The 24,267-nt window shown below is 46.1% G+C and overlaps 2 protein-coding genes across 7 annotated transcripts in view; both read left to right on the top strand.

The window, feature by feature from the left end:
• B3GALT5 (beta-1,3-galactosyltransferase 5) overlaps positions 1 to 10,524 on the top strand; it is a 33,221-nt gene extending 22,697 nt beyond the window's left edge. For 3 of the 5 annotated variants that reach the window (XM_051768010.1, XM_051768009.1, XM_051768008.1), the window contains exons 2-3: positions 3,926 to 4,103; positions 4,533 to 10,422. In XM_051768010.1, coding sequence (XP_051623970.1) covers positions 4,023 to 4,103; positions 4,533 to 5,486 — 1,035 coding nt within the window. In that variant the 5' untranslated portion in view covers positions 3,926 to 4,022 and the 3' untranslated portion in view covers positions 5,487 to 10,422. Of the gene's footprint in view, positions 1 to 3,925; positions 4,104 to 4,532 lie in introns of all 5 variants that reach the window. The other 2 variants (XM_051768013.1, XM_051768011.1) reach the window with 1 other exon arrangement.
• Positions 10,525 to 18,786: 8,262 nt separating this feature from the next.
• Positions 18,787 to 24,267, top strand: part of IGSF5 (immunoglobulin superfamily member 5) — a 30,314-nt gene continuing 24,833 nt past the window's right edge. For both annotated transcript variants that reach the window (XM_051768006.1, XM_051768007.1), the window contains exons 1-2: positions 18,787 to 19,050; positions 21,450 to 21,637. In XM_051768006.1, coding sequence (XP_051623966.1) covers positions 21,580 to 21,637 — 58 coding nt within the window. In that variant the 5' untranslated portion in view covers positions 18,787 to 19,050; positions 21,450 to 21,579. The remainder of the gene's footprint in view (positions 19,051 to 21,449; positions 21,638 to 24,267) is intronic.

A 24,267-nucleotide genomic window follows, 5' to 3' on the forward strand; every position in this document is an offset into this window, starting at 1 on the left:
GTCTGACAGTAAGAGCAGCAGTAAAAGTTCTTCCCTTGTCCTGTACCCTTTTTGGGTTTCCACCCTCCTTTCCTGCCAGCCTCGACAATTTGGGTGAGGACACCATTAATACACTTTGCTGTAAAAACCTCCCTCTGAAAAGCAGCATTTTCCCATAAAAAGGGTGGCCCAGCCACTGCTGAACCCACTGCCTTGCCAGAGACATCATCTTTGAGAGCTCCAAGCTGGCCCCTGCTCCTCTGAAACACTTACATGTAGGAAAAGAGAAATGTTTCCCACTGCACTTGACATTTTCTTATTATCTGTGTGTGCTTAATCCCTTCTTGTGTCCTGCTGAGCTTATGAGAAAGCAATTTAGGGGCTTTATTCCAAGGAAAATCTGGAGTTAGCAGCTATTACTAGTACTTACACCAGGGCACATGTTACTTTTGATGATTGGGAAAGGAAAATGGGAATAAAACCGCTGACTTTAACTGTGCAGTATTTGGGGTTGTAAGTCCAGTTTAGGCACTTCAGTTGTGCCTCTGCTTTTGGGTCTTCCTTGTCACAGCTGCTTGAGCCTCTTTACAAAGTGAGGACTCTTTGCAGATGCCCAAAAGCACTTTGGTCATTCGTGGTTTGGGTCGTTCCCTGACGTGTGAGACCTCAATGCAAAGACAACACCAACCCTCCGCTGGACTCAGTGGCACAACTGGAGCTTTGCCCCAGAAAAGTTAAGAAAACTGCATTTCTTTTAATTGATGTTTTAAATCTGTTTCCCCAGAAGGACTCTAGACCTACTTACCTCCCTCTGCCTCAGGTCAGATTGCTTTTCCTGAACTATGTGGCAGACAGTCTTGATCTCTTGGTGCCGTTCAGATAATTGCACTCATTAACAGCCCTAAAGGAGGTGTCAGATTAATTTTGGTGCAATAACTAGGCTTTGTCACAGGACTTACCACTTATCACTGTGAAACATGAAGGAGTTCCATGAGGGTCAGTGGTGTGAGCAGAGAGACCCCAGAGCTGGCCTGCTCAACTTGGCAGAACTCAGGAGGAAGTTCGTGCCACTCATGGAAATGGGAACTTCCAAAGTAGAGAGGGCTGTGGTTTGACTGATTTGGATCACAGACCTTGACTACCTTCTTCATAGAACCACAAGAATGGTTTGGGTTGGAAGGGACCTTAAAGATCATCCAGTTCCACCCCCTGCCATGGGCAGGGACACCTTCCAGGTTGCTCCAAGCCCCATCCAACCTGGCCTTGGACACTTCCAGGGATCCAGGGGCAGCCACAGTTTCTCTGGGCAACCTGTGCCAGGGCCTGACCACCCTCACAGGGAAGAATTTCCTCCTCATATCTGGTGTGTTTTGAGGTGCAAAATTCACTTCCCAAAGCCGAGGTGCAAGTTTGACCCTCGCTGTGGCTGGAGGTAGGAAAAGCATGGGAATGCTGGGGATTCCAAGGGACTGATGGAATGCCCTGGGCTGGCTCAGCTGCACACAGAAAAGCTTTGTTACCTTCCCAGAATTGTGCTCTGGCCTGGCTTTAGGGAGCAGGGGCTGAGAGGAAAAGAGATTGGAAGGTGTCAAACCTGGTTTATATTTGTCACGTCCAACAGTGAAAGGTTTTGTGCCTTTAGTGCAGCAGGTTTTGTTCCACATAAAAAACCTGATGCCTAATTTGTGAAGAATAATTTTTTGACAAACCTGTAGCCCCACACTTTTAAATTGTTTTTTTGGACCTTTTATTATTCTACCTATTCAGTCAGAAAAGATACTTAGAATGTCAACCCCAGCTCCAGAATCCTTTGGTTATTCAGATGAGATAAGCCTTGTCTGTCTACAGGTCAGAATGTACTTACATGTTGTTCTCTATCAAATCTCATAGTCCCTTTTGAAGTTCATAGATGAGCATTAATACAGGTCACTGAAATGAAAACATCAATGAACAGAGAGCAGTTTCCTGCTTTTTCAGTACTTTGGAGAAAAAAAAATTAGAGATTAAGAAAACTTAAGAAAATATATATTTTAAAAGGAGGCAAGGAAACCAGTGGCAGTTTAATCCAGTAGGATCTCACTTGGTCCAGGTTGCTTTGTAGGAATTCAGTGGGTTTTCTTCTTCAGAGTTTTGTAAGAGCTCCTCTTACATTTTTAGCTCTATTGTATGAACTGTTGCATAAACTTATTTTACAAGACTGTTACTTCCTCAAAGCATTGTAAGAGAAAAGCAAAAATGCAATCCTGCTGCAGACAAAAGAGGAGGAGGAGGATGGAAAGATGATATGAAGGAGGAGGAAAGTTCCCAGGAAACAAATGACAGGATGAGAGAAAAATAGCAAGTTGAGCCAGGGGAGTTTAAGGTTGAATATCAGCAAAACTTTCTTCACCTAAAAGGTTGTCCAGTCCTGGCACAGCTGCCCAGGGCAGTGGTGGAGTCCCCATCCCTGGAGGGATTTAACAGACATGTAGATGTGGCACTTGGGGACATGGGTTAGTGGTGGCTGGGGAAATGGTTGGACTTGTTGATCTTGGAGGTCTCTCCCAACCTTAAGGATTCTGTGACTCTGTGATTCTCTAAACCTGCTCTCCTTCAGCTTGAGGCCATTGCCCCTTATCCTGTCACTCCATGTGCTTGTCCAGAGTCCCTCTCCAGCTTTCTTGGAACTTCTTTAGATACTGGAAAGGGCTCTAGGGTGTCCACAGACCCTTTTTTCTCCTCCAGACTGAACAGGACCAGCCTGTCTCTGCAGCAGAGATGCTCCATCCCTCTGAGAATCTCCATGGCCTCCTCTGACTCGCTCCAACAGGTCCACGTCCTTCTTGCACTGGAGGCCTCAGAGCTGGATGCAGCAAAATTGGGGTGTCATGAGAGCAGAGCCTTTTTTCATGTGTTCGTTTCATGTGTGTGCCAGAGGAGCTCTGGGCTGCAGACTCTGGTGGCCCCCGTTGTTGGCACCCCAGGGTTCCACGCAAACCACTTCTGGATCTGCACAGGGCCATGAAACACCCCACCAGTTCAGTTTTAGCAAAGCCTCTAGGACACGAAACAGGTAATTATTTTTGGCAGTGCCCTTCGTAAAATATTTTGCGGTTGGAACAAAGGGGAGATGTAAAAAGCTTTGAGATAATTAAAATATGTGACTTCTGGCTCACATCGGAGAGAAAAATCAAGTATAACATCTTGCAAAAGGACTTCCTATGAAACCAGAAAGATTTGTTTTGATGCAAAATGACTGGATGTTGTTCAAAATGACCTCTAGAACAGAGATTGCTTCAAATTCAGTTGGGAAACTGCTTTGCAAGGAGAGGAACAGGCTCCCTGAATCCGTAACATTTCAACCTGAACTCGTTTGCTCCTCAGCAGAGATTTAAGCAAAATGCTTATGGATGGGCAGAAGGAGGGCACTGATGTGATTTGGAGGAGTCTACACAGAACACTCCTGGTCAGAAGGCAGAGATCAAATTTCCATGAAATCTACAGCTCTAGGGATTGTGAACTTGTGTTTTCAGATGGGAAGACGGGTACAATGCTTTAAGAAGGGGGAAGGTGGAAATTGCCCCATCCTACTGCTCTGAAATAGTGGTTGGTGGGCCTGTGGGTTACTGGGGTGAGTAACTGATGCATTAAACTCTTCTCACCAGATTAATTTATGGAGATGTGCAATATTTTTTTCACCGTGACCTTTTTGGGTTTGCTTTGACAATTTTTCTCTCTCTGAAAATTTAGGTTTGTAACCTGATGTGCAGCACATTAATCTGTTTACAAGGATAAATGAGTGAACATTGTTATTGTTTGGATCTCTTTCATGCAAAAGGAGAGGGGGACAGAACAGCCCCCTTCTCACCTCGGCATGCCCTAGTGAGTCACTTAAACTCTGCACAAGCTGAACCATCCAAACAATGTGACCCACTGTTGGCTTTTTTTCTTTTCTTTTTCTGAGCAGCTGACCCAGCTTCAAAGATGTGACTCATGGCACCTCCAGCACAAAGATCAGGAGTAGTTTCTGGGTCGATGCAAGAGCCCCACAGGACACAAGGAAGATGAGGATGGGAGGAACCTGGCTGGGTCTGCCCCTGGGACACCTGCTGGCTCTGGGACACAGGCACAAATGGAGAACCATGGTATTTAAAAAAACCCTCTTGTTGTTATTCTCTGTCACCTGACATGGACACATATCTGCTGCTTCTCCATTCAGGCTCAGTGGGTCTAAATCATGGTTTGTGAGACGCCGAAAATGGGGAGGAGGTTTGAAGCATCAACCAAGGTAACCTGGATGTGCTTGTGTGGGTTTCTGAGGATACAGTGGCTTAGGGGGAAGACTAAAGTAAACAGGAGTGTGAATTTGATGGCCAGCAGAACATCTTGTGGGGATGGCATGAGGAGAAATGAGTGTGGTTGACTGCCCTGAAACAGGCAGCTTCCAATCAGATGCCCTGGCTTTGAATCCCTATGCAGGGGGTTTGGTGCACAGCACTGAAAGGAGACAGTTATTACTGAAAGGAATTAGATATTGTTTTTATTAATGTGCTGTTCTTTCCTGCTTCTTTCAGATGGATTTCAGAAAGTTCAGGCTGTTTTTTTGCCTCCTCGGGCTCAGCTGTGGCAGCTTCTGGTTTTTTTACAACTGGACCGAGTTCTGCGTGTTCTGTGAGAACAGCCAAGGTTACCTGTTCCCCACAGAGCCTTTCAGGAGGATAGAAGGAAACTTCTCCCAGCTCCCAGACATCGACTGCCACAAGGACCCTCCTTTCCTTGTCCTGCTTGTGGCATCCTCGTGCCAGCACCTGGATGCCAGGATGGCCATCCGGCAGACCTGGGGCAAGGAGAGGACGGTCGCCGGGAAGCGCCTGGTGACCTATTTCCTCCTGGGAAGCACTGTGGATCCCAGCCAGCAGGCTGACATCGCTGCTGAGGGCCAAAAGTACAGAGACATCATCCAAAAGAACTTCACAGACACTTACTACAACCTGACTTTGAAGACCATGATGGGAATGGAGTGGGTTCACAGGTTTTGTTCCCAGTCCAGCTTCGTGATGAAAACCGACACAGACGTGTTTGTCAACGTTTTTTACCTCACTGAGCTGCTTCTAAGGAAGGAGAAGGCCACTGGGTTCTTCACAGGCTTTTTAAAACTGCATGAGTACCCCATAAGAAGAAGAGGGAGCAAGTGGTACGTGAGTAGGGAAGAGTATCCAGGAAAGACCTACCCACCCTTCTGTTCTGGGACTGGATATGTTTTATCCAGTGATGTTGCCAGTCAGATCTATCATGTTTCTGAGAGCGTTTCGTTCATTAAGCTGGAGGATGTGTTCATAGGGCTGTGCCTTGCCAAACTAAAAATCAGGCTGGAGGAGCTCCATTCAGAGCAGACGTTTTTTCCAGAAAGGATCAGGTTCTCCGTTTCCCGCTTTAAGAAAATCGTGATGTGCCACGAAGTGGAACCACTCGAACAGCTGAGCTACTGGAACCACTTGGTGACAGAAAACCATGGAGAGGTGCTCTAGCACCTTCCCTGCCAGAATTAACACACTGAAATCAATCCTTTGCTTTTACAGGGCTGCACTTGACCCCAGCAAAACTCCCAGTTAACTCCAGGTCCAGCACGTTAGAGACTTTTTAAATGGTTATTTTAATCATAGAGTTATTAAGGTTGGAAGAGACCTAAAAGATCATTAAGTCCCCCCTTGGACCTTATGAACTAACCCATTGTACTGAGTGCCACATCCAGTCATTCCTTGAACACCTCTAGAGATGGGGACTCCACCACGTCCCTGGGCAGCCCCTTCCAAGGCCTGGCCACTCTTTCCAGGAAAAAATTCTCAATTTCTGCCCAAGAACATGCAAATCCCTTTCTCTCCCACTCACTCCATTGCATCCCTTCTCTACACAATTATTATTTTCTGGAAGATCCAGGCCTGCAGCCCTGCCCTCCAAATCCTGCTGCTAAAGGACTGGGAACGTTCCTGCAGTGCTAAACTTAAGTCAAAGCACTTTTTGTTCAGAGACTAAAATTTGCACCATCCTCCTGGTGGCCCCTGATAGATTCCTGCACCCATCTGTGCAGGTATTTAAGGAGTGGTATTCGGAGCTGTCAGGATGCTCCTCTCCTGGCAGAGGGAACCACAGCCCTGCCCTTGCAGCGGGCTCTGTGTGGGCAGAGCTGCATCCTGGCACAGATCCCTCCTTCAGTCTCCACACAGGTTTTTTTTTGCAGAGATGGAAGAGTTTTCCCATGCAATGCTCTTGGGACAACCTTGGGGACTGCAGGTCACCTGGTGAACATGTAAAGCTGCTTCATCTGTTCCCTTGGATGTGTCTCCTGCTGAAAATACCTGTGGTGGAGCCAGTGGAGGGTGTCTTTGATTAAAATAGACCCCAGAGACACCTTTTATATTTGTGGCTCACTTTGATTGCCTGAAAGCTTCTGTAAATGGTTTCCCAAGGCTAAACTAGAGTCACTTAGGGTGATTTAGACATTTTTTTGCTGTGAGAAACTGGGCACGTGAGGGAGAAGACAGGAGGATTTTTGTCTTTTAAACAAGATCCAGAGGGATAATGTGCTCAAGTGATTCCTCAGGCTGGGAGCCCTGTTTCTCCTTTCATTCCCAAGCAAAGATCATGAAATCTCTGGGATGTGTGTAGATTCCAGAGGCAAAGAATTGAGTCTTTACAGTAGAAGATGCGAAAAATACTTTTGGGCTGTGAGGAGGGAGAAAGGAGCTCCTAAATCCTGCCTTATGCTCCTCTTTTGATTTTCTTTCTCACACAGGAAAGGTCAGTTTTATCAGCAAAGAAGTAGCAAATGCCTGTAATATGTGTGAAATGTTATTTTTTTTTTTCTCAGGGAGCAGTAAAAGTGGAGCTGTTCCCAAGGGGAAAGTGGTCTGGGAGCTGAGGAGATTTGACAACTAGAAAGGCTCATCCCCACACACCCACACGAGGGAGCAGGAGGAAAGACAGGGAAAGAGATTTTATTACTTTATTTTTATTGTTTCTTTTTATTTTTATGGGTGTTGGACTGTTCAGGTGTCTCTTTTTACTTGCCTGTGTCTGAAGAGCAGGACAAATATTTTCAGCAGGAATATGCCCCAATCTGAAAAGTGTTTAGTAATATATTATTTATTTTCTTCTGGTGTGGAGTAACCTGAGCTCATGCACTGATTTTTGACCACTGATGATGAAAAAAATATATTTATTTGTTTGGCAGAAGAATAACCTTCTTCATTTTAATCTTCTTTATTAAACTTTAACTATTTTATTAAAATAAACGAAATATTTAAACAACTCAGTTTTATTTAAAATTCAGCTATTTTCTGAATACTTTTGCGGTTGGTGAGATGAGTCAGGCTTTTTAATCCCTGTTCTTTCCATGTAACCTGCAGAAATGCCTTTTGCCATTCACTGCCCTTGTGCCCAAGGTGCAGGCTGGCTATTCCTTTAATTTATGGAAAAATGGTGAGCAAAAGGAATGCTTCCTGGTCTTTCCTAACTCCCTGTCTTGTGGGATGGAGGATCTGTGAGCTGGGACAGCATAAGCAGCCCGATGTCATCTTGGCCTCTTCTTGCTCTCAGATAATAAAATAACGATAAATAATAATAATAATAATAATAATAATATAATAATCCTGCAGTTGCTTGTAGGTCTTACTTCCAGCTCTGTGCCTGCTGCCAGCTTTGTCCCAGCTGGCAGGACCAGTCCAGCTGTGCAATCCCAGGGATCTTTGTCTCCATTTGCATTTGGGTGTGTTGAGCTGTTCACCTCCATGGGGTGCTGACATCCAAGAGCTGTGGTGGCTCCTGCAGCTTCTGCTCTTCCCTCAGGCTGAGGCTGTGGGAGAGGAGAAAGTTTCCCTTCAGGAGCCAGAATGTTGGGTTGTTTCCCTGGACTGTGGCTGCTTGTGAGTGGCACTAAGATATGTCCCACCCCAGCAGTTTGGGGCTTTGTATCAGCATAAAAAAAGTTACCCCTGAGGGCCAAGTTCTGCTTGACCTCTTGGCTGTGGCTTTTACTTCAGTTCAGGAGTGTTCCCAATTACTTGGACACAGCCACTAACTGGGAAGATGGTGCTATTCTCTCTTAATCACTTCTGCAGACTCTACCACTACATCCCTGGGGCTAAATTCAAGTGCAAGATGTCCCTGCCCACAGCTGGGGGCTGGAAGTAGGTGATTTTTATGGTCCCTTCCAACCCAACCTGTTCTGTGATTCTATGAAATTCAGCTGCTCTGCTGAGGAATAAGGTCCTCAGGAATGGTCTAAGAAACCATCCCATTCTGGAGCCTGTTTCCACTGATTATATGTTGCCAAGCCTCTGATGGTCTATCTATCAGCATTTTGCTTAAATCTTTGCTGAGGATCAAATGAGTTCAGATTGAAGTGTTATGGATTCAGGGAGCCTGTTCCTCTCCTTGCAAAGCAGCTTCCCAGCTGAATTTGGTTGAGAACTGGCTGGTTTAGAACTGATTTTGGTTGCTGCACATAATTTTTCTCCACGTCTGATTTTCTCTGCGCTCACATACATTAGAAATTGATTCTGTAATTCGTAGAATCATGGAATTGTTTAGGTTGGAAAAGATCTCCAAGATCATCCAGTCCAACCATCAACCCAAGACTGCCAGGTCCACCCCTAAACCATGTCCCTTAGCACCACATCTACACTTTTTTTTGAGCACCTCCAGGGGCAGTGATTCCACCACTTCCTTGGGCAGCCTGTTCCAGTGCTTGAACACCCTTCTTGTGAAGAAATTTTTCCTAAAGTCCAAGCTAAACCTCCCCTGGTGCAACTTGAGGCCGTTTCCTCTTGTCCTGTCACTTGTTACCTGGGAGAAAACACCAATCCCCACCTTGTCACAACCCCCTGAGCCTCTTTTTCTCCGGAGTAAACATCCCCCCAGCTCCCTGGGTTACTTTAAATAAGAATATGTTAAATTAACAATAATTAGACCTGCTGGAAAAGGTGATTTAAGAAAAGTAAATGATTGCATGTAAGGCAAATTCATTTATTTAAACAAAACCACTGAGCTAGTGACTTTATGAAATTAGCTTTTGCAGCTTAGGCCTCAGATCATGAATTTTAACACAATCAAAACAGTATTAGTGGCCTTTTGCTAAATTTTATGTATTTTCCAATGAAATACCATCACAAAGTGAACAGAAATATAACTGGAACTGTAAACACAATACTGCAGTGTACATAGGCTTGTTTTTTAAGTTTTGTATGGGCTAATAAAAGAATTTAGGCTATTTGGGGGCAGTTTGTCTGTGAAAGCAGAGCCCTCCCCTAACATCTTTATGCTTTCTGGGTCAGAAGATCATTACATCATTTTTTTATGAATAGCTATGAAAAGGTCAGCTAAAAGTTACTCCATTGCTTCTCATTTAAATGGGGAGGAGTGAAGAATAACAGAGCTGACACAGAGTTGGTTAAAATTGCGTATCTCAACACACTCTATTTCTTCCAAGATCATTTTTTGAATACAGAAAAATTAATGTTTGATTGTTTTTTATTTTTCCCCACAACTTTCATCAACCAACATATTCTTAGTTTAGAGCAGCATTGTCCAAAATGTGCAGGAAGGATTTGGTCTCTCAGCTCCTCTGGTTCAGCCTTACCCAGGAGGTACAACCCTGCCAGGCACTTCTGGGAACACAGGGGAGATTTTTGTAATGAAACTTTTGCCTTCTGTCAGAGCTGAACAGAACACAAAGGGCTGCACTGGATCTGCCAGGAATGCTGCTCCTCTTGGGTTTGTGCAGGTCACTGTGTGATGTTGACGTAAAACATGTGAGAATGTTTGCATTATTGGCATAGAAGATGGGAATGTTGAGATATTCCATGAATGATATTTTAGTAAAGTATTTTGTTACCACAGTTTTGTGTGTTCACTTATCTTTCTGGTTGTGACTGTGTTAATATTTCGGGATGTGGTCAAGTTAAGTAAGGGGCTTGCTCTTTTTCCAGTCAAAATTAATAGAATCTTGGAATCATTTAGGTTGGAAAAGACCTTTAAGATCATTGAGTCCAACCACTAGGCCATCACTGAACCATGTCCCCAAGTGCCACATCTACATGGCTTTTAAATCCCTCTAGGGATGGTGGCTCCATCCTTTCCCTGGTAAGCCTGTCCCAATGCTTGACAATCCTTCCCAGGAAGAAATTCTTCCTAATATCCAGCGTAAACCTTCCCTGGCTCAAACTGATGACATTTCATCCTGTCACTTGTTGTCTGAGAGAAGAGATCGACACCCCCCAGCTCCCCACTGCTGTCAGGGAGTTGCAGAGCCAGAAACACAGAATCACAGAATCAGCTGGGTTGGAAGGGACCTCTGAGATCATCAAGTCCAACTCTTGATCCACTACCACTGTGGTTCCCAGCCCATGGCACTGATGCCACATCCAGTCTCATCTTAAAAACCTCCAGGGATGGAGAATCCACCCCTTCCCTGGGCAGCCCATTCCAATGGTTGAGCACCCTCTCTGCAAAGAAATTCTTTCTAATCTCCAACCTAAACCTCCCCTGGCACAGCTGCAGACCCAGCCCTCTTGTCTTGCTGATGGTTGCCTGGGAAAAGAGACCAACCCCCCCTGGCTCCCCCCTCCTGTCAGGGAGTTGTAGAGAGTGAGGAGGTCTCCCCTGAGCCTCCTTTTCTCCAGGTTGAGCCCCCCCAGCTCCCCCAGCCCCTCCTGCTGCTCCAGGCCCTTCCCCAGCTCCATCCCCTTCCCTGCACACGCTCCAGCCCCTCCAGGTCTCTCTTCCATGAGGTTCCAGACCTGGACACAGCCCTGGAGGTCCCTCAGCAGTGCCAGCACAGGGGACAGTCCCTGCCCTGGGGCTGTGCCCACACTATCCCTGATCCAAACCAGGTGCCATTGGCCTCTTGCCCCCCTGGGCACACCAGGGCTCGTGTTCATTCCCTGTCTCCAGCACCCCCAGGGCCTTTCCCACCAGGCACTTTCCCCTGGAGCTGCAGGGGGTTGTTGTGACCCAAGGACAGGACCAGGCACTCGCCCTGGTTGGATCTGAGTCTGAAACTGCTGAATTTTCTCCCCTTCTCAAAAAATGCCTCAGGGAATATCTACGGAATTGGACAAAGAAAATAAATTAAATTTAACCAGAGCTGATACCTTTTGGAAGAACAAGATCCAGCCTGAGATGACTTTGCCTGTGTCACCACCGCCAGCACTGCTTGACTGGGGCTGCCTGACATGTTCCTTGGGAGTTGGAAGCACAGTGCTGTTCCCTTATCACTTAAAAAGAGGAATGGGAAATAACTGAAGGCCATCAGATTGTCTGCTGAACACAGGCAGTTATGAACTAAAACCCACAAATGGAAAAGTTCTCCCTTACTGCCTTCATCTTTTATTTTATCTCGGTTTTCTCCTTACCTTTGTAATGTATTGTGCTTCTTTGTTTCAAGCTGGAATTCATTGCACCAGACTTCATTATTTTATTACACCAATGCATTTCTAGAAATATCTACAAATATCACAGTGGATAGAGGAAAGAATCTGAGTCACAGGACTTAGGAGACATATACAGGACATAGGGGATCCAGCCTGAAAAAACACACTTGAATTTGCACATGTTCTGGCAGAGCAAACGGAGATTTTCTTTCAAAGCCTGGTTAGATGTCGTTCTTCTAAAAAGTTCACTTAAGTGCATTTTCACTGAAAAAATGTACTTGGACAATTTCAGTGGATGAGAGACGATGTTTCACAAATTCAGAAATGTGTTATTTTTCTGGGGGGAAAATATAAATCCAAGTGCCTCGTTAGAATGTCTCCAGCTGAACCATGCACACAACATTCCTTGCATTCAGCTACTGACCTGACCTGACCTCTTTTAATTTATGACTTTGGGTGCAGGGATAGAGTGTAATCAGCTTTCTATTCCTCAGAAATCACAGCTACAATTACACAATTACAGTTACAAACCGCTGCAGGCACAGAATGTCATAAATTAGTTATGTGGTGTGATTTACACCCCCACAGCTTGTAGATCTTCCAGGCTGCTCTCTTCCCTTCATGTTTAATTTAATTATTAGTGCCGAAACAGCAGCTGTAAGTAAATGTTTGACTCGAGTACATAAAGGGACCTGCAGGTTTTACACGTGTTTCTGCTGGTAAAGGTTCAACCAGGGGATTAAAAAGCAGAGGGAGCTGAGCAGGGAGTGGGAGGGAGATGTGGTGTGTGAGCGATGCCACCTCCTGAGGGGAGGAGGTGGAGGAACAGCAGCTCAGGGCTGAGGGTGAGGGTGTTTGATGCCCCTCTTTGGTCCCCTCAGCCCATTTTAGGCACATCAACCCCTCATGCTGAGGCCAAGCCCTGCAGGTGTAACTCTGGCAGGAGGTTTGACCCCAGTGGCCACTGGAACTGAGCCTTCTGGAGAAAGTGCTGCGTGGGAGAGGGGAGAAGAGAGGACTGCAAACTTTACCCTATAAACATGTAAATCTTTACTATGTTCTTGACATCTTTCAGTACTCACTAGTTCCCTAAGATCTTATAGGATCTTATTTTGTGTACAAGGGTTGCAAAGACCAAAGAGAATCCTGAAATCACAGAATGGTTTGGCTTGGAAGGGAGCTTTAAAGGTCATTTAATCCAATCCCCTCTGCCATGGGTAGGGACATTTTCAACTCCACCAGGTTGTTTAGAGCCCTGTCCAGCCTGGCCTTCAGTGTTTCCAGGGATGGGGCATCCACCACCTCTCTGGGCAACCTGTTGCAGTTTTTCACCCCCCTCATTGCAAAAAACTTCTTTCTTTCTAAATCGACCCTCCCTCATTTTAAGGCCATTCCCCCTTGTCCTATCACTGCATCCTCTTGTAAAAAGTCCCTTTCCAGCTTTCCTGTAGGCCCATTTTAGACACTGGAAGGGATTCTAAGTTGACCCTGGAGATTTCTCCTCTCCAGAATGAACAGCTCCAGCTCTCTCAGCCTGAATATCAGTATAAAGTTTGCTGCTCCTGTATAAGAGAAAGCCAAAATACAGCAGTGATCCATTACTCTGGCACATAAAGAGAAATGAATATCTGAAACCATCTCTGACAGAGACTTCACTTACTGTGAAAGGGCAGCTTTCAGTCACAGGCTTGATATCACAAATACAGCGCAGAGGAGATGTTGATTTAAAAAAAAAAAACACACAACCCTGCCATTTCTACTTGGTGATCTTAACAATGCCCAAAGGGAGCAGTAAGATGTCAGTCACAAGGATGTATTTCATGAAAATGCAAAAAAGAAACAGGTCTTCCAGTAAAACACCTACTGTTATGGTGACAATCTGCTCTCTCATCACTGCAGTGGCAGTTTGGATCCTGCCTGCAGGTCACTCTGGGAATAGTCATTAATATTCTATTTTCAGAGGTTACTCATAACTAGCAGCCTTGCAAAATCATCAGGAAAGAAAGAAAGAAAGGACAGGGGTATAATTTCATAGTCCCATGGTAGTTTTCCTGGCTTTATCAGGGCAGTCCTGTGGGATCTGGAGCCCTGGACAAGGCAGTGTCCACCTGACTTACTGTGCACTGGCAGAGAGGTGTTGAACACAACCAGTTTTAAAGGAGCTCTGGATACATTTGCACTCTGCCTGAACTCCTGGAAGAATCTGGCTTTGCATGTAAAGCTCAGGAGGAAACCTAAAAACATGACCTTAAGCAATAACAAAAAACGTAACGAGTGGAGAGAATGATGTTTACATTTTCTTGGCACGTTAATATGCACTGAAAAGTTCTTTAGGAATAAACTGAAAGATAATCAGAGCAATTAAGCTGTTTGGACCAGAGACAAAGCATTTCTAAAGCTAAAGAAAATGTTGCCAGGGGAACTGATGTATTAAAGAGCACTAAAAATTTCCTTCTCAGATTTACACTCCTCCTGACAGCACCAAAGCTGCATCTCCTGTCATTCTGTGACAAACTTTATTACTTCTTGTTGCCTGGACTTCATCTACATTCCCTGAATTAGGACATTTTTGTTTTACCAGCTACAGCTCACCACTGATTTCAGTGCTGGAGAGGAGAAATACACCTGCCAAAGGGGGAACATGGAATGTGGTTCACAAGGAGTGCTGGCAGGAAAGTACTGGAGAACCACATTCCAGTTGTGCAGATTTAGTCAGGTCAAATAAAAACTGCAAGGAAAGTAGTGGGGGGGAAAAAAAAAGAAAAAGTGGTTAATCCTGTGGTCTCCTGTGTGTGAAAGTCTGGAGGAAGGTTATATCCAAAAATTTCCTCATTAAGGGCTCGCAGCAATTCTTCACACAGCTATGGCTTTATAATAACCAGCAAGAAAGAAAAAGAAATAAAAGAAAAAATGAAATGAGTTACATTTGTGTTATAGGGTTTTTGAGAATTTATCCAGGCGTTGATTTAGAGCAGCATCACTTCATGAATCTTTAGATCAAGACAAAGATTACTTGCTTTCCTAGGAAAGAGAGAAAACAAGATTCCTCAAATCAATGGGAAGCATCATTTGTTGGTGGGATTGGTCCCAGCTGACTTTTGCAGCCTAAACCAGAAAGTCCAGTCTAACCCAGTCTTTCAGACAACTCTGGAGTGAAAATAGAGAGGCAAGGACCCGGCTTGCACTGAGTGTTTGCTGTGCTTGATGCTGAAAGCAGAAAAGGGTCTCCAGAGCTCTCATACCCTACAGCCTGGGAACAACATGGGGGAAAATGCATCCCAACATTCCCACAGGAAACACAAAGAGGAAATGGCACAGCCCTGTTATTTCTGGAGCTTTTCCTTAGGCTTCTGATTAAGGAAAAGTGAGACTACACTGAGATCAATTAAAAGATTTAAAAAATTTGTGAGACACAAAGAGGGGTCTGTGTGTCTCACTTTGATGTCTACAACTAATGCTGATAAAATCTGTTTTCAGTGAGAAACATGCCTTGCAGATCACCAAACATTTTGGCAAACAGTGGAAGAAAGGAGCAATGGCATAGAAAGAGAGGGTAAAAAAAACAGAACCACAGTTGGAAAAGTTGTGGCTTAACATCTCTTTGGCCTCATTTGCTCCTGGAGAGCAGCATCCTGTAGGCATCAAGATAGAGGCAATTAATTCAGTCACAAGGGCAGCTTGTCTCCTCACTTAGTCTTTTCCAGCTGTTTCAATTCTCCTGCTCTTCATCAGAGAAAAGAAAGTGTATTTTTTTTAATAGGGAGCCATTTCTCAAAATCCAGGTAATGGTCAAACCACTTTTCAAGCCCATTTTCATGAAGAAATGAAGAATTTTATTCCTGTTTCTAGCACTTGCCTCAAATCAGCTTTAATATTTTAAGTGCCCCTTCTCTGCTGCTCTAATGCTCAAATCACCTGGTTATACTTTCTTTGACTTTTTTTTTGCCTAAATAAGCCAAAGTACAGCATGGCACTGTGGGGCCTGGGGATTTTATGAATGAAGGTGTTTAAACGCTGTTCATTTTCCATCACAGAATCATAGAATGGTTTGGGTTGGAAGGGACCTTAGAAATTATCTTGTTTCAACCCTCCTGCCACGGGCAGGGACACCTTCCACTATCCCAGGTTGCTCAGAGCCCCATCCAACCTGGCCTTCAACACTTCCAGGGATGGGGCAGCCACAGCTTCTCTGGGCAACCTGTGTCAGGGCCTCACCACCCTCACAGTAAAGATGTTTTTCCTATTATCTAATCTAAACCTACTCTCTTTCAGTTTGAAACCATTCCTGTCATGACAATTTGTCCAATTCTCCCACAAGAGATAAAAAAATTGCACTCATGGCCCCAATGGCAATGACAGGAGGTTCCCAAGAAGTCCATTTCCCTTGGAGCTTCTTGTGAGGGATTGCTCAGCAAGCTGTGTAGATTTATGTTCCAGACTAACACACTCCAGAACAAAAAATGTGGGGGGTTGCTCCAGCAGTTTACACATCACACAGAGGGGAGTTTGGAAGGGTTGGGGTGGGGGGGGAATGTGTAAAAATCCTCCTACTTACAGGCAGAAGAAAAAGGAAGGATTGGAAAGAAGTGTCTAGAGGAACTGGAGTGGGAGGTAGGAATCTGCCTGGTGTGCAGGCTGATGATTCACAAAATGACTTTCTGTTTAAATCTGAGTGGCAAACTTAGGACCTGATCTTTTGAACAGTCATGGGCATGGGTAGCCTTGGGCATGCAGGCTGTCCTCAGCAGCTGGGGATTCAGACACTTGATCATGTGGTGTCTTATCCCATTCCCTTCCTTACCAGTGCCAAAGGTTGCATTCACCACGATATCACGGTTCATTAGGCAAGTCAAAGTAAGGGAGGAGCTGACAGGGCACTAATAAATAGTTAATAAAATATGAATGCGTGTGGTGGTTGCCTGAGCAGCCCTGGGGAAAACAAGGAATGTTTGAATCCATTCCCTGAGCCCCAGGAGGATTCCAGTTGATGTAGCCAAGCCAGTGGGTGTGTGTGGGTGGAGGTGGCAGGTGCTCTCCTGATGATTCCCACTGGGGTCAGATCCAGAGCAGGATATAAACACTCTGGGCCACAACTCAACTGGTTCCCACTGCGGGTTTCAACTTTTCTCAGTGATTTTGGGGGTATTTTCCAACCTAAATGACTCTGTTCACTCTACACTGAGGGGATGCCAGTGAAGTCCCTGTGGTGGGGCAGCAGCTCAGGTGCAGTAACATGACATCCAAAGGGACCTTCACAAGCCTGAGGCCTGGGCCAACAGAAATATTGTGACATCCAGCAAGAAGGACCACAAAGTTCTGCACATCAGGTGCAACAACCTGAAGGTATGAGCTGCAGTGGTCCCACCTGAGTGACAGTGGGTGACAAAAACCTCAGTGAAGAGAAATGAACATCGGGGTGAACACAAGCCAGCAGTGCACTCCCACTGCAAACCAGGTACCAGGGCACATTCCAGAAGTATTGCCAGTAAAATCAGAGACACTATTATTCCCCTCTACTAGACACATCTGGGAAGCTGTGTGTGGTTTTATGCCCTTCAGCACAAGCTGGATGTAGAGAATTCCAGTGGCAGGACATCAAGTGGACAAAGGTCTAGAGCACAGCACCAGTGAGGAGATGCTGAGGGAGCAAGGCTTTAGTCTGGCAGAGAAGGGGACAAGGGTGATCTAAGAGCAGCTTAAATCTACCTGAAGAGCAATTAGAAAGATGACAGAGCCAATCTCTCCTCAGCAGTTCTGTAAAAGTTTTAAAAGCAGCTATTATCCTTTCCAAAGCATTTTTACGAAGAGTTATCTATATTAATTCAAGCTAAAAATCCAGTCAATCTCTTTTAACCTTCTGCTTGGGCAACCAGTGATGGAATCTGCTTTTTAGATGTTACACCTTTTCTTCCTCTACCTTTATTCAGACATAACTATACAGAAGGTATTTCAAGAATGTTTTTATAAAATCGGGGTTGTTGGTGGAACAAGAAAATGGGATTTTAGACTTTAAAAATGGAGAAGTTTGTAAAAACAAGAAAGCAGTAAGAAAAAATTGTAATTGGTTAAAAAAAAAAAACAACACCTTCCTGGATGTTTCATAACTATTGTTTTTAACAAGGCAGGGTAACTTTTTTTTTTTTTCTAATAGAGCAAAGTTTTTGAAACATCTTTTCGGAAATTGGTCACAATTCCCCAGACAGAATGTTTCATTTCCCTTTGTTGAACTGAACCTTTCATTGTGGCATTAATTTCTGCTTGCTAGAACTGCTGCTGTGCTTAGTAGGAAATATATTTCAGGAAAGTTGCATGTCCCCTCTTTACTGTTTAAGCTTCCCAGCAGATGGAGTCATCACAGAAATCTCCTGGTGTGCCACATCAGTTCAACTCACCGACCTACAGTGACGTAATGGGCAGGATGCAGTTCAGCTCTGGGAGGAAGAGGAAGGCTGCAAGAGCTGGACATCAGGAAGAATTTCTTCCTGGAAAGGGTGGTCAGGCATTGGAAGGGGCTGCCCAGGGAGGTTTGGAGTCCCCACCCCTGGAGTTGTCCAAGGAAGGCCTGGCCGTGGCACTCAGTGCTCTGGGCTGGGGGACAAGGTGGGCATTGGGCACAGGTTGGACTCCATGGGCTGGGAGGGCTTTTCCAACCTCAGTGATCCCGTGATTTTGTGATTCTACCACAGCCTGCTGCGTCCCTGGCCCTGGCCTTGTCCCCTGGATGGGCCCCTCGGAGCCGTGTAAAATTTTACATATGAAAGTTTTACATGACAGGTTCTACAAAGCCTTGTCTCCAGCCCTTCCCTTGCCCCACCTCCTTCAGCTACTTCCCCCTGGATGTTCCCTGGCCCTGCCCCATCCCCTCACCCTGCCAGGGGCTGCTGATGGACCTCGTGGGTGACAGTGGTGAGGGCATGGCTGGCACGGGCCCTTCTGCTCTCTGCCACGTCTCCTGCAGGGCTGGAACAGTGAGATGAGCTCCAGCCTTGGCACCAAGCACCCTCACACTCACCCGTGTCATTACAGCAGGGGAAAAACGCTGCCAGGACCTTGGCACTCACCTGTGTCATTGTAACGGGGGAAAATCAGTGCCAGGCACCATCACACTCACCTGTGTTGTCATGACAGGGGGAAAACCAAAACGGTGCCAGGATCTTCGCGCTCCCACGTGTCATTACAACGGGAAAACTGGTGCCACCAGCTCACCTGGGTGGTTGAACACCTGGAAGAGCAGCCCCCTCACGACCCAGCCGAGCTCTGCCCGGGGTCGGGCGCTGGCACCCACCCATCCCTTCGGCCGGGATGGCGTGAAGTTTGTTCCCTGCCTGTGTCACCGGCCGTGCCTCACTTCCTCCTGTGGGACCGGTTAAACATTAACAGGGCGACCGACGGGCGTGTTGGGGCGGAGGGAAGGGGAGAGGCCACCCTTTCGTGCCACGGGGACGGTGTGGGACAGGCGAGTGGCCCAGGGCTGGGGGACAGTCACCCCGACACCGGAGGGAGGTTTCCCCAGGACAACAGGTGAGGGAACCCAGGAATCCCGGCTTTGAACACCTCCAGCCTCCTCTTCCTCCAGCACCTCCTGGTTTGGGAGCTTGAGCCGGACCTGTCGCCGAAAGGAAAGCGGTGGGAGAACCTCTCGGCGCCCGGGGATGTGATCCAGGTAACCGCTCCAGGAATTTTATTGGCTTCCCAGCGGAAGGAGCTGGAGGATGAAGGATAATTTCAGCCTTTCCCCTGCTCTCGCCCCAGCGGGAAGGCGGCCCCGGGGTGGCGGCAGCGGGGTGAACAGAGGCTTTTTGTGGCTCCCATCTCCTACTCTGCTCCCTGGCATTCGGGATGGGTGTCCCAAAGCATCCGAGCCCTGCTCTGTGCCAGGCTGGATCCAGCTGCCATTCCTCTGGGGCACGAGTGTTGCCATTATCCCCCTGCCTGCGTGGTGGATGAGAGGAGGGAGCAGCTCGGAGCAGCCCCGGCGATGTGAGTCACCTCCTGCACCTGCAGGGTGAAAAGCAGCACGGGACAAACCCCAGGCATTTAATTCATCCTCAGCCAAAATATCCTGTTCCATCTGAGGATCAGATAGTATTTCCCGGCCCTTTGAAAGCCCGTTTCGAAACAAAGTGAAACAAAACGTTATAGATAGCTCCCTTTCCCGTCCTGCTCTGCTTCACCCCGCGCTGTTTGCTGATTTTGCCCAGGATTTTGGCATCAGATTCTCTCTGGTTCATTTTATTTTGCCACAAAAAAAAAAAAAACAAAAAACAAAAAAAACCAAAAAAAACCAAAACACCCCCCCAAAAAACCCCAAAAAACCCCAACCCCCTCCCCAAAAAAACAAACAAACAAACAAAAAACAAACAAAAAACCAAAACCAAAACAAAGCAACCAACTTTGCCCGGCTCAGATTGCATCAGTGCAGCTGGATTTGTAGGTATGAAGGCTGCCCTGGCCAGGGGATTTCTCTCCGGTCCTGTAGATCCTGCTGGGGATCACAGCTTCCTGGAAAAGGACCCTGCCCTGGCTTTTGTGTTTGTTTCCTGCTGCTTCACTTGGGCTGTTTCGCTCCGTGTGACAGATAATACTGACTCTTGTAGCTACTGACTGATCTGTGGACGTGCCAAGAGCCATCCCAGTGACAGAGCCAGGAGGAATCCCTCCAGGCTGTGCACAGGGACCCTCCCTCCCCACACAGGAAACCTGAGAAGTGAGGAAAAACCTAAACCTTTCGAAATGCACTGGGTAAACCCAAACCAGCCCGTGAACAGCAGGTGGAGAAATAAACCCACGGGTTTGGCTTAAAATGTTCCTTAGTTGACAGGGCTGCCCCTTGAGCTCTCAAGGTGAATTGAAAGACTGTAAAAAGGGAAATGTGGAGCAGGATGCCAGCTGGGCTGAGCAGAAAAGTCAGAGAGACCCCTTGCTTAAAGCACCAAGCAGGGAATGGAGCTCTGGCATAGCCTGGTGCTGCAGCTGAGCAGGGAACTCAGGGTGTCCCTGTGGTGACACTTATTTTGTGCCTTGCACAATGTGCTGCCACAGAGAACATCCCCCAAATCAGAAACACTTTCCTGCCCAGAAGTGTGGTCTGGCCACAAAACCACATCCTCTGTGCCATGACTTGGTTTCCTGGGGGAGAAGTTTGTAAACCAAGCAGCACAGTCAAACTCCCACATATTTTGAGAGGGAGGAGAAAAATATCTCACAAGTGAATCACAAACACTGAATGGCAGAAAATGCAGAAGTAAAGTGGTGGCTCACACCCAGGCTCTGTGTATTATCTCTGACCACAGTGGAAAGCTGCTGGTGGTTTATTCTGGGGTTTAAGGGGCACTCTAAGTTTCAGAGAAATAACCCTGGTGACCTTCTTTGAACTATAAACCTTTTTGAGTGCTCAGACTGGGGAGCTGGGAGGAGATTTCATGTTTCTCATCCTTGCCCCAAGGCAGGTGAGATGGAGAGACCAGAGTGGCAGGAGCTGTTCCTCCTGTCCGGGGTGCCACATCAATGATGACAGCAAGCTCTCCCTGGAAATGTATGAATAGGAATGCTAGTTTTGGAGTGAAGCACACAGAAACACACCAAAGCAACATTTTTGGGTGTATCCCTCCTCTCCTGAAGGATACCTGGCTCAGGAGACATCAGTTTCCTGAGAGGGGGGTAATAACCCCTACAAATGGAGGTCTGGGCCCCTCTGACCCCAAGGGAGTGGCTGGTGCCCTGCATGGCAGCGAGTGATGGAGCACAGGGTTCATTAGTCTGCCAGGACACCAGTGGCAGATGCCCACACAGTTTTGGGCAGCTCAGAGAGTTATTTTTCCCAGTTGTTCATGACTAACATCAGTGGTGAAGCTGGAGCTCCCCTGACCCAGTCAGCCCTGAGGCAGCAGTGTTGTAACAGCCAGGAGGGACCAAGGGCACAAGAGATGTGAGGTCTGTAGGAGGAGGTTTCTCTGCTGAAAAAAGTTCCTCTCCACCTATTGAAACAGTTATTTGAGGAAAGATCCTGCTCTCCTTCCAAACCTTCCCTCATTTAATCTCTTCCCCCTGTTGGCATCACAGGTCACACAAAGTCACATTGATCCCAGGACCCAAAGCAGCAACTTGATAAGTCCTTGTCCTTCAGCTTCTCCTCAAGGATGCACTGACTGCTGGTGGCTTTCTGCCTGAGGGACCAGGAGAGAATGCTCCAATGGAGAGGCTCCAGAGATCCATTTTACTTCCTCTCATCCTGACTGCCTCTCTCCCAGGTAGGACACATCCATAACCTGTGAAATGAGCCCCCGTGGACCAAGTGTGGGAAATAAAAGCTGTATAAGTGGCTGTTCCTGGAGAGATCAGAGTGGACAGTCAGTCCCAGAGTGGGATTGTTAAATTTGGGAAATAGCTGAGTTTGCATTTCAAGCCTGAATGATCTGATGATTCAGAGTGGGGTTCAGTGAGCAGGACTGAGCAGTGTGTGGGGTAGGGAAGAGATGGGTAGATTGCCCTCTTCCAGTTTCCCCCTCTCCCTGTATTCCTCTTCCTTCTGTTTTCTGCAGCTTTTGAGGAGGCATCTGCTGAAAACTCAGTAGCAGCAGCTGGTTTTGCTTCCAGAAATATGTGCAAATCATCATGTTGCTGGTTTACCACCAAGTCACATTTCACATACCTGAGTTTCCAAGTGGGTTCAGATTAAAAGTGTCTTGGTGCAAAGCTTTAAAGGCAAAGGAAATATAAAGTGACTCGCTGGATAATAAAGACAAGGCTGATTTTTTTTTTTTTAATTATAACCTAGCTGGGGTTTTAACAGGCTCTGACAGGAGCAGTGGGATGAGAGGGAAGGTATTGCCTTGGCTTAATAACTGGTGAAAGGAAACACAATGCAGGAATAAACAGTGTGTTTTATAAACAGAGTGCTATTCCCAGTGGAATTGCACAGGGATGTGTGGTATTCAACAAGCTCTTAAACAACCTGGTGAAGAGGAGTGAACTGTGAGGTGGCAGACTTTGCAGGTGGTGCAGAATTACATAGGGCAGCCAAATCCAAAAAGGGACTAGGAAGATTTGCCAGAAAATGTCATGATGCCAAGGAAGCAATAAAGGCACAGAAAGCATTCAATGCAAAGCATCACTGAACTGAGATGTCTAGTGGGGGAAAAGAGTGGATACATTGGAAGGAGAGTAAATTGCTGAAAAAGAGAAACAAAATTCACTGCTCAGTGCCTTCAGAAAGGTAGATAAAAAGAAATCTGGCATTACATAAATTCACAAAAACTTTATATCTTGGATACTGGATATTTTGTCAGCTTTTCCTTTTCAAAAAGGACATATAAGATCTGAGAAATTTATAAAGTGAGGCAGAGGTGTCAAAAGTATAGAGTCATGGAATAATAGGATGGTTTGGGTTGGAAGGGACCTTAAAGATCATCCAGTCCCACCCCCTGCCATGGGCAGGGACACCTTCCACCAGCCCAGGTTGCTCCAAGCCCCATCCAACCTGACCTTGAACACTTCCAGGGATGAGGCAGCCACAGCTTCTCTGGGCCAAGAGGAGAGGATCAGGAGGCCTTCATTAGACTGGGATATTTTTTCTCCTTGTGAAAAAGAATAAATGGTAACAATGTATTAAAATAATTAATTCTGCAGAAGTGGATGGCGAAATGGTTATTCACAATTTCTCATAAGAAAAAGAACTAGTGGCAACCAGGAAAAGTATCAGAAAGAAGATTTAAGGTGAACCAAAGACTGAACTTTTTCTTACAGTGTGTAATTAGATAGTAAAGCTCGTGGTCAGTGGATATGGAGGACACCAAATTATAAATAGGCTGAAAAAAAACTGGAAACAAATATCACAGAGTGCAGACCCATAGGTACAGATTCCATTATTGGCTCAGGAAGTCCCTGAATCTCTTATTTTTGGACACTGGGAAGTTGTAACAAGGACAGCTGTCAAATAGTGAGTAAGAGAAGAGAGGGGAAGACACTCCTGGGGGCTGTGGAGAGGTTTGGGTGCAGGTGGGTGGAAATCTGTGTTGCTGAGTATCAGTAGTCTGGTATTACTTGACAGAAGCATCCTGTAAGCATTTAAAAATCTTGTTAACATAAGTGAACAAGCTGGTCCTTCTCTGCAGGCTTTGACAAGCTCTAACCTACTTTGGTTTTCAAAAAGCTCAGCTGCAGGGCTGTTGGGTTTTGGAATAAACCTGAGCTGTTTATTTATTTAGTTATTTATTTTATTTAACAGAGCTGTTGCTGGAGCAGTGGGCCAGCAGTGAGGCAGGGGAGGCACGTGGGGGGAGCAAGAGACTAAAGAAAAAGTGAAGAGGAAAAGGAATTTGAAACTCTCTAGAAGGAAAAAATGTAGATTTTCAAACAGAAATAGCAGTGAGGGAAGGGAGGAAGAGAGAAACTGGACACAAAAACTGAAGGATAAAAGGCAGCGTTTGTGGAAGGGCAATGTGGGTATAAAGGGGGAGATTATTTTGAAATACGATAATGAGGCTGAAAAAAAAAAAAGGGAATCATTCTGGCAAAAGGATAAGCCCATCCTGTCCTTCACTGTGCTGCATCCAAATAGGTCACTTACAAAAGAGGGAAGACAGAGTGGGCAGAGGAGAGGAGGGAAGGAGGAGAAGGTGGCACATCTCAATGCCCTTGTTGTTGAAAACTTCAGCATGAGAAAGGGGTCCTTTGGAGGCACTTCAAGCGTGGAAGAGAAAACACTGTTGATGAAGGGCAAGGGCTGTTCTTTGGCAAATGAGGGAACAAGATGCATTTTCGTTTCCTCAAAACCTGCAGTGATGTGACAGTGAATTTGTGTGACAGATGAGGGAACAAACAGCTCATAAAGGGGCTGGTGTTTACCCCCGTGAGCAACTGGGAGCCCATGAGTGCTTCA

Source organism: Manacus candei, unplaced genomic scaffold (genome assembly GCF_025592945.1).
Source record: "Manacus candei isolate 608988 ecotype Guabito, Panama unplaced genomic scaffold, ASM2559294v1 h1tg000091l, whole genome shotgun sequence".
Lineage (NCBI taxonomy): Eukaryota > Metazoa > Chordata > Aves > Passeriformes > Pipridae > Manacus > Manacus candei.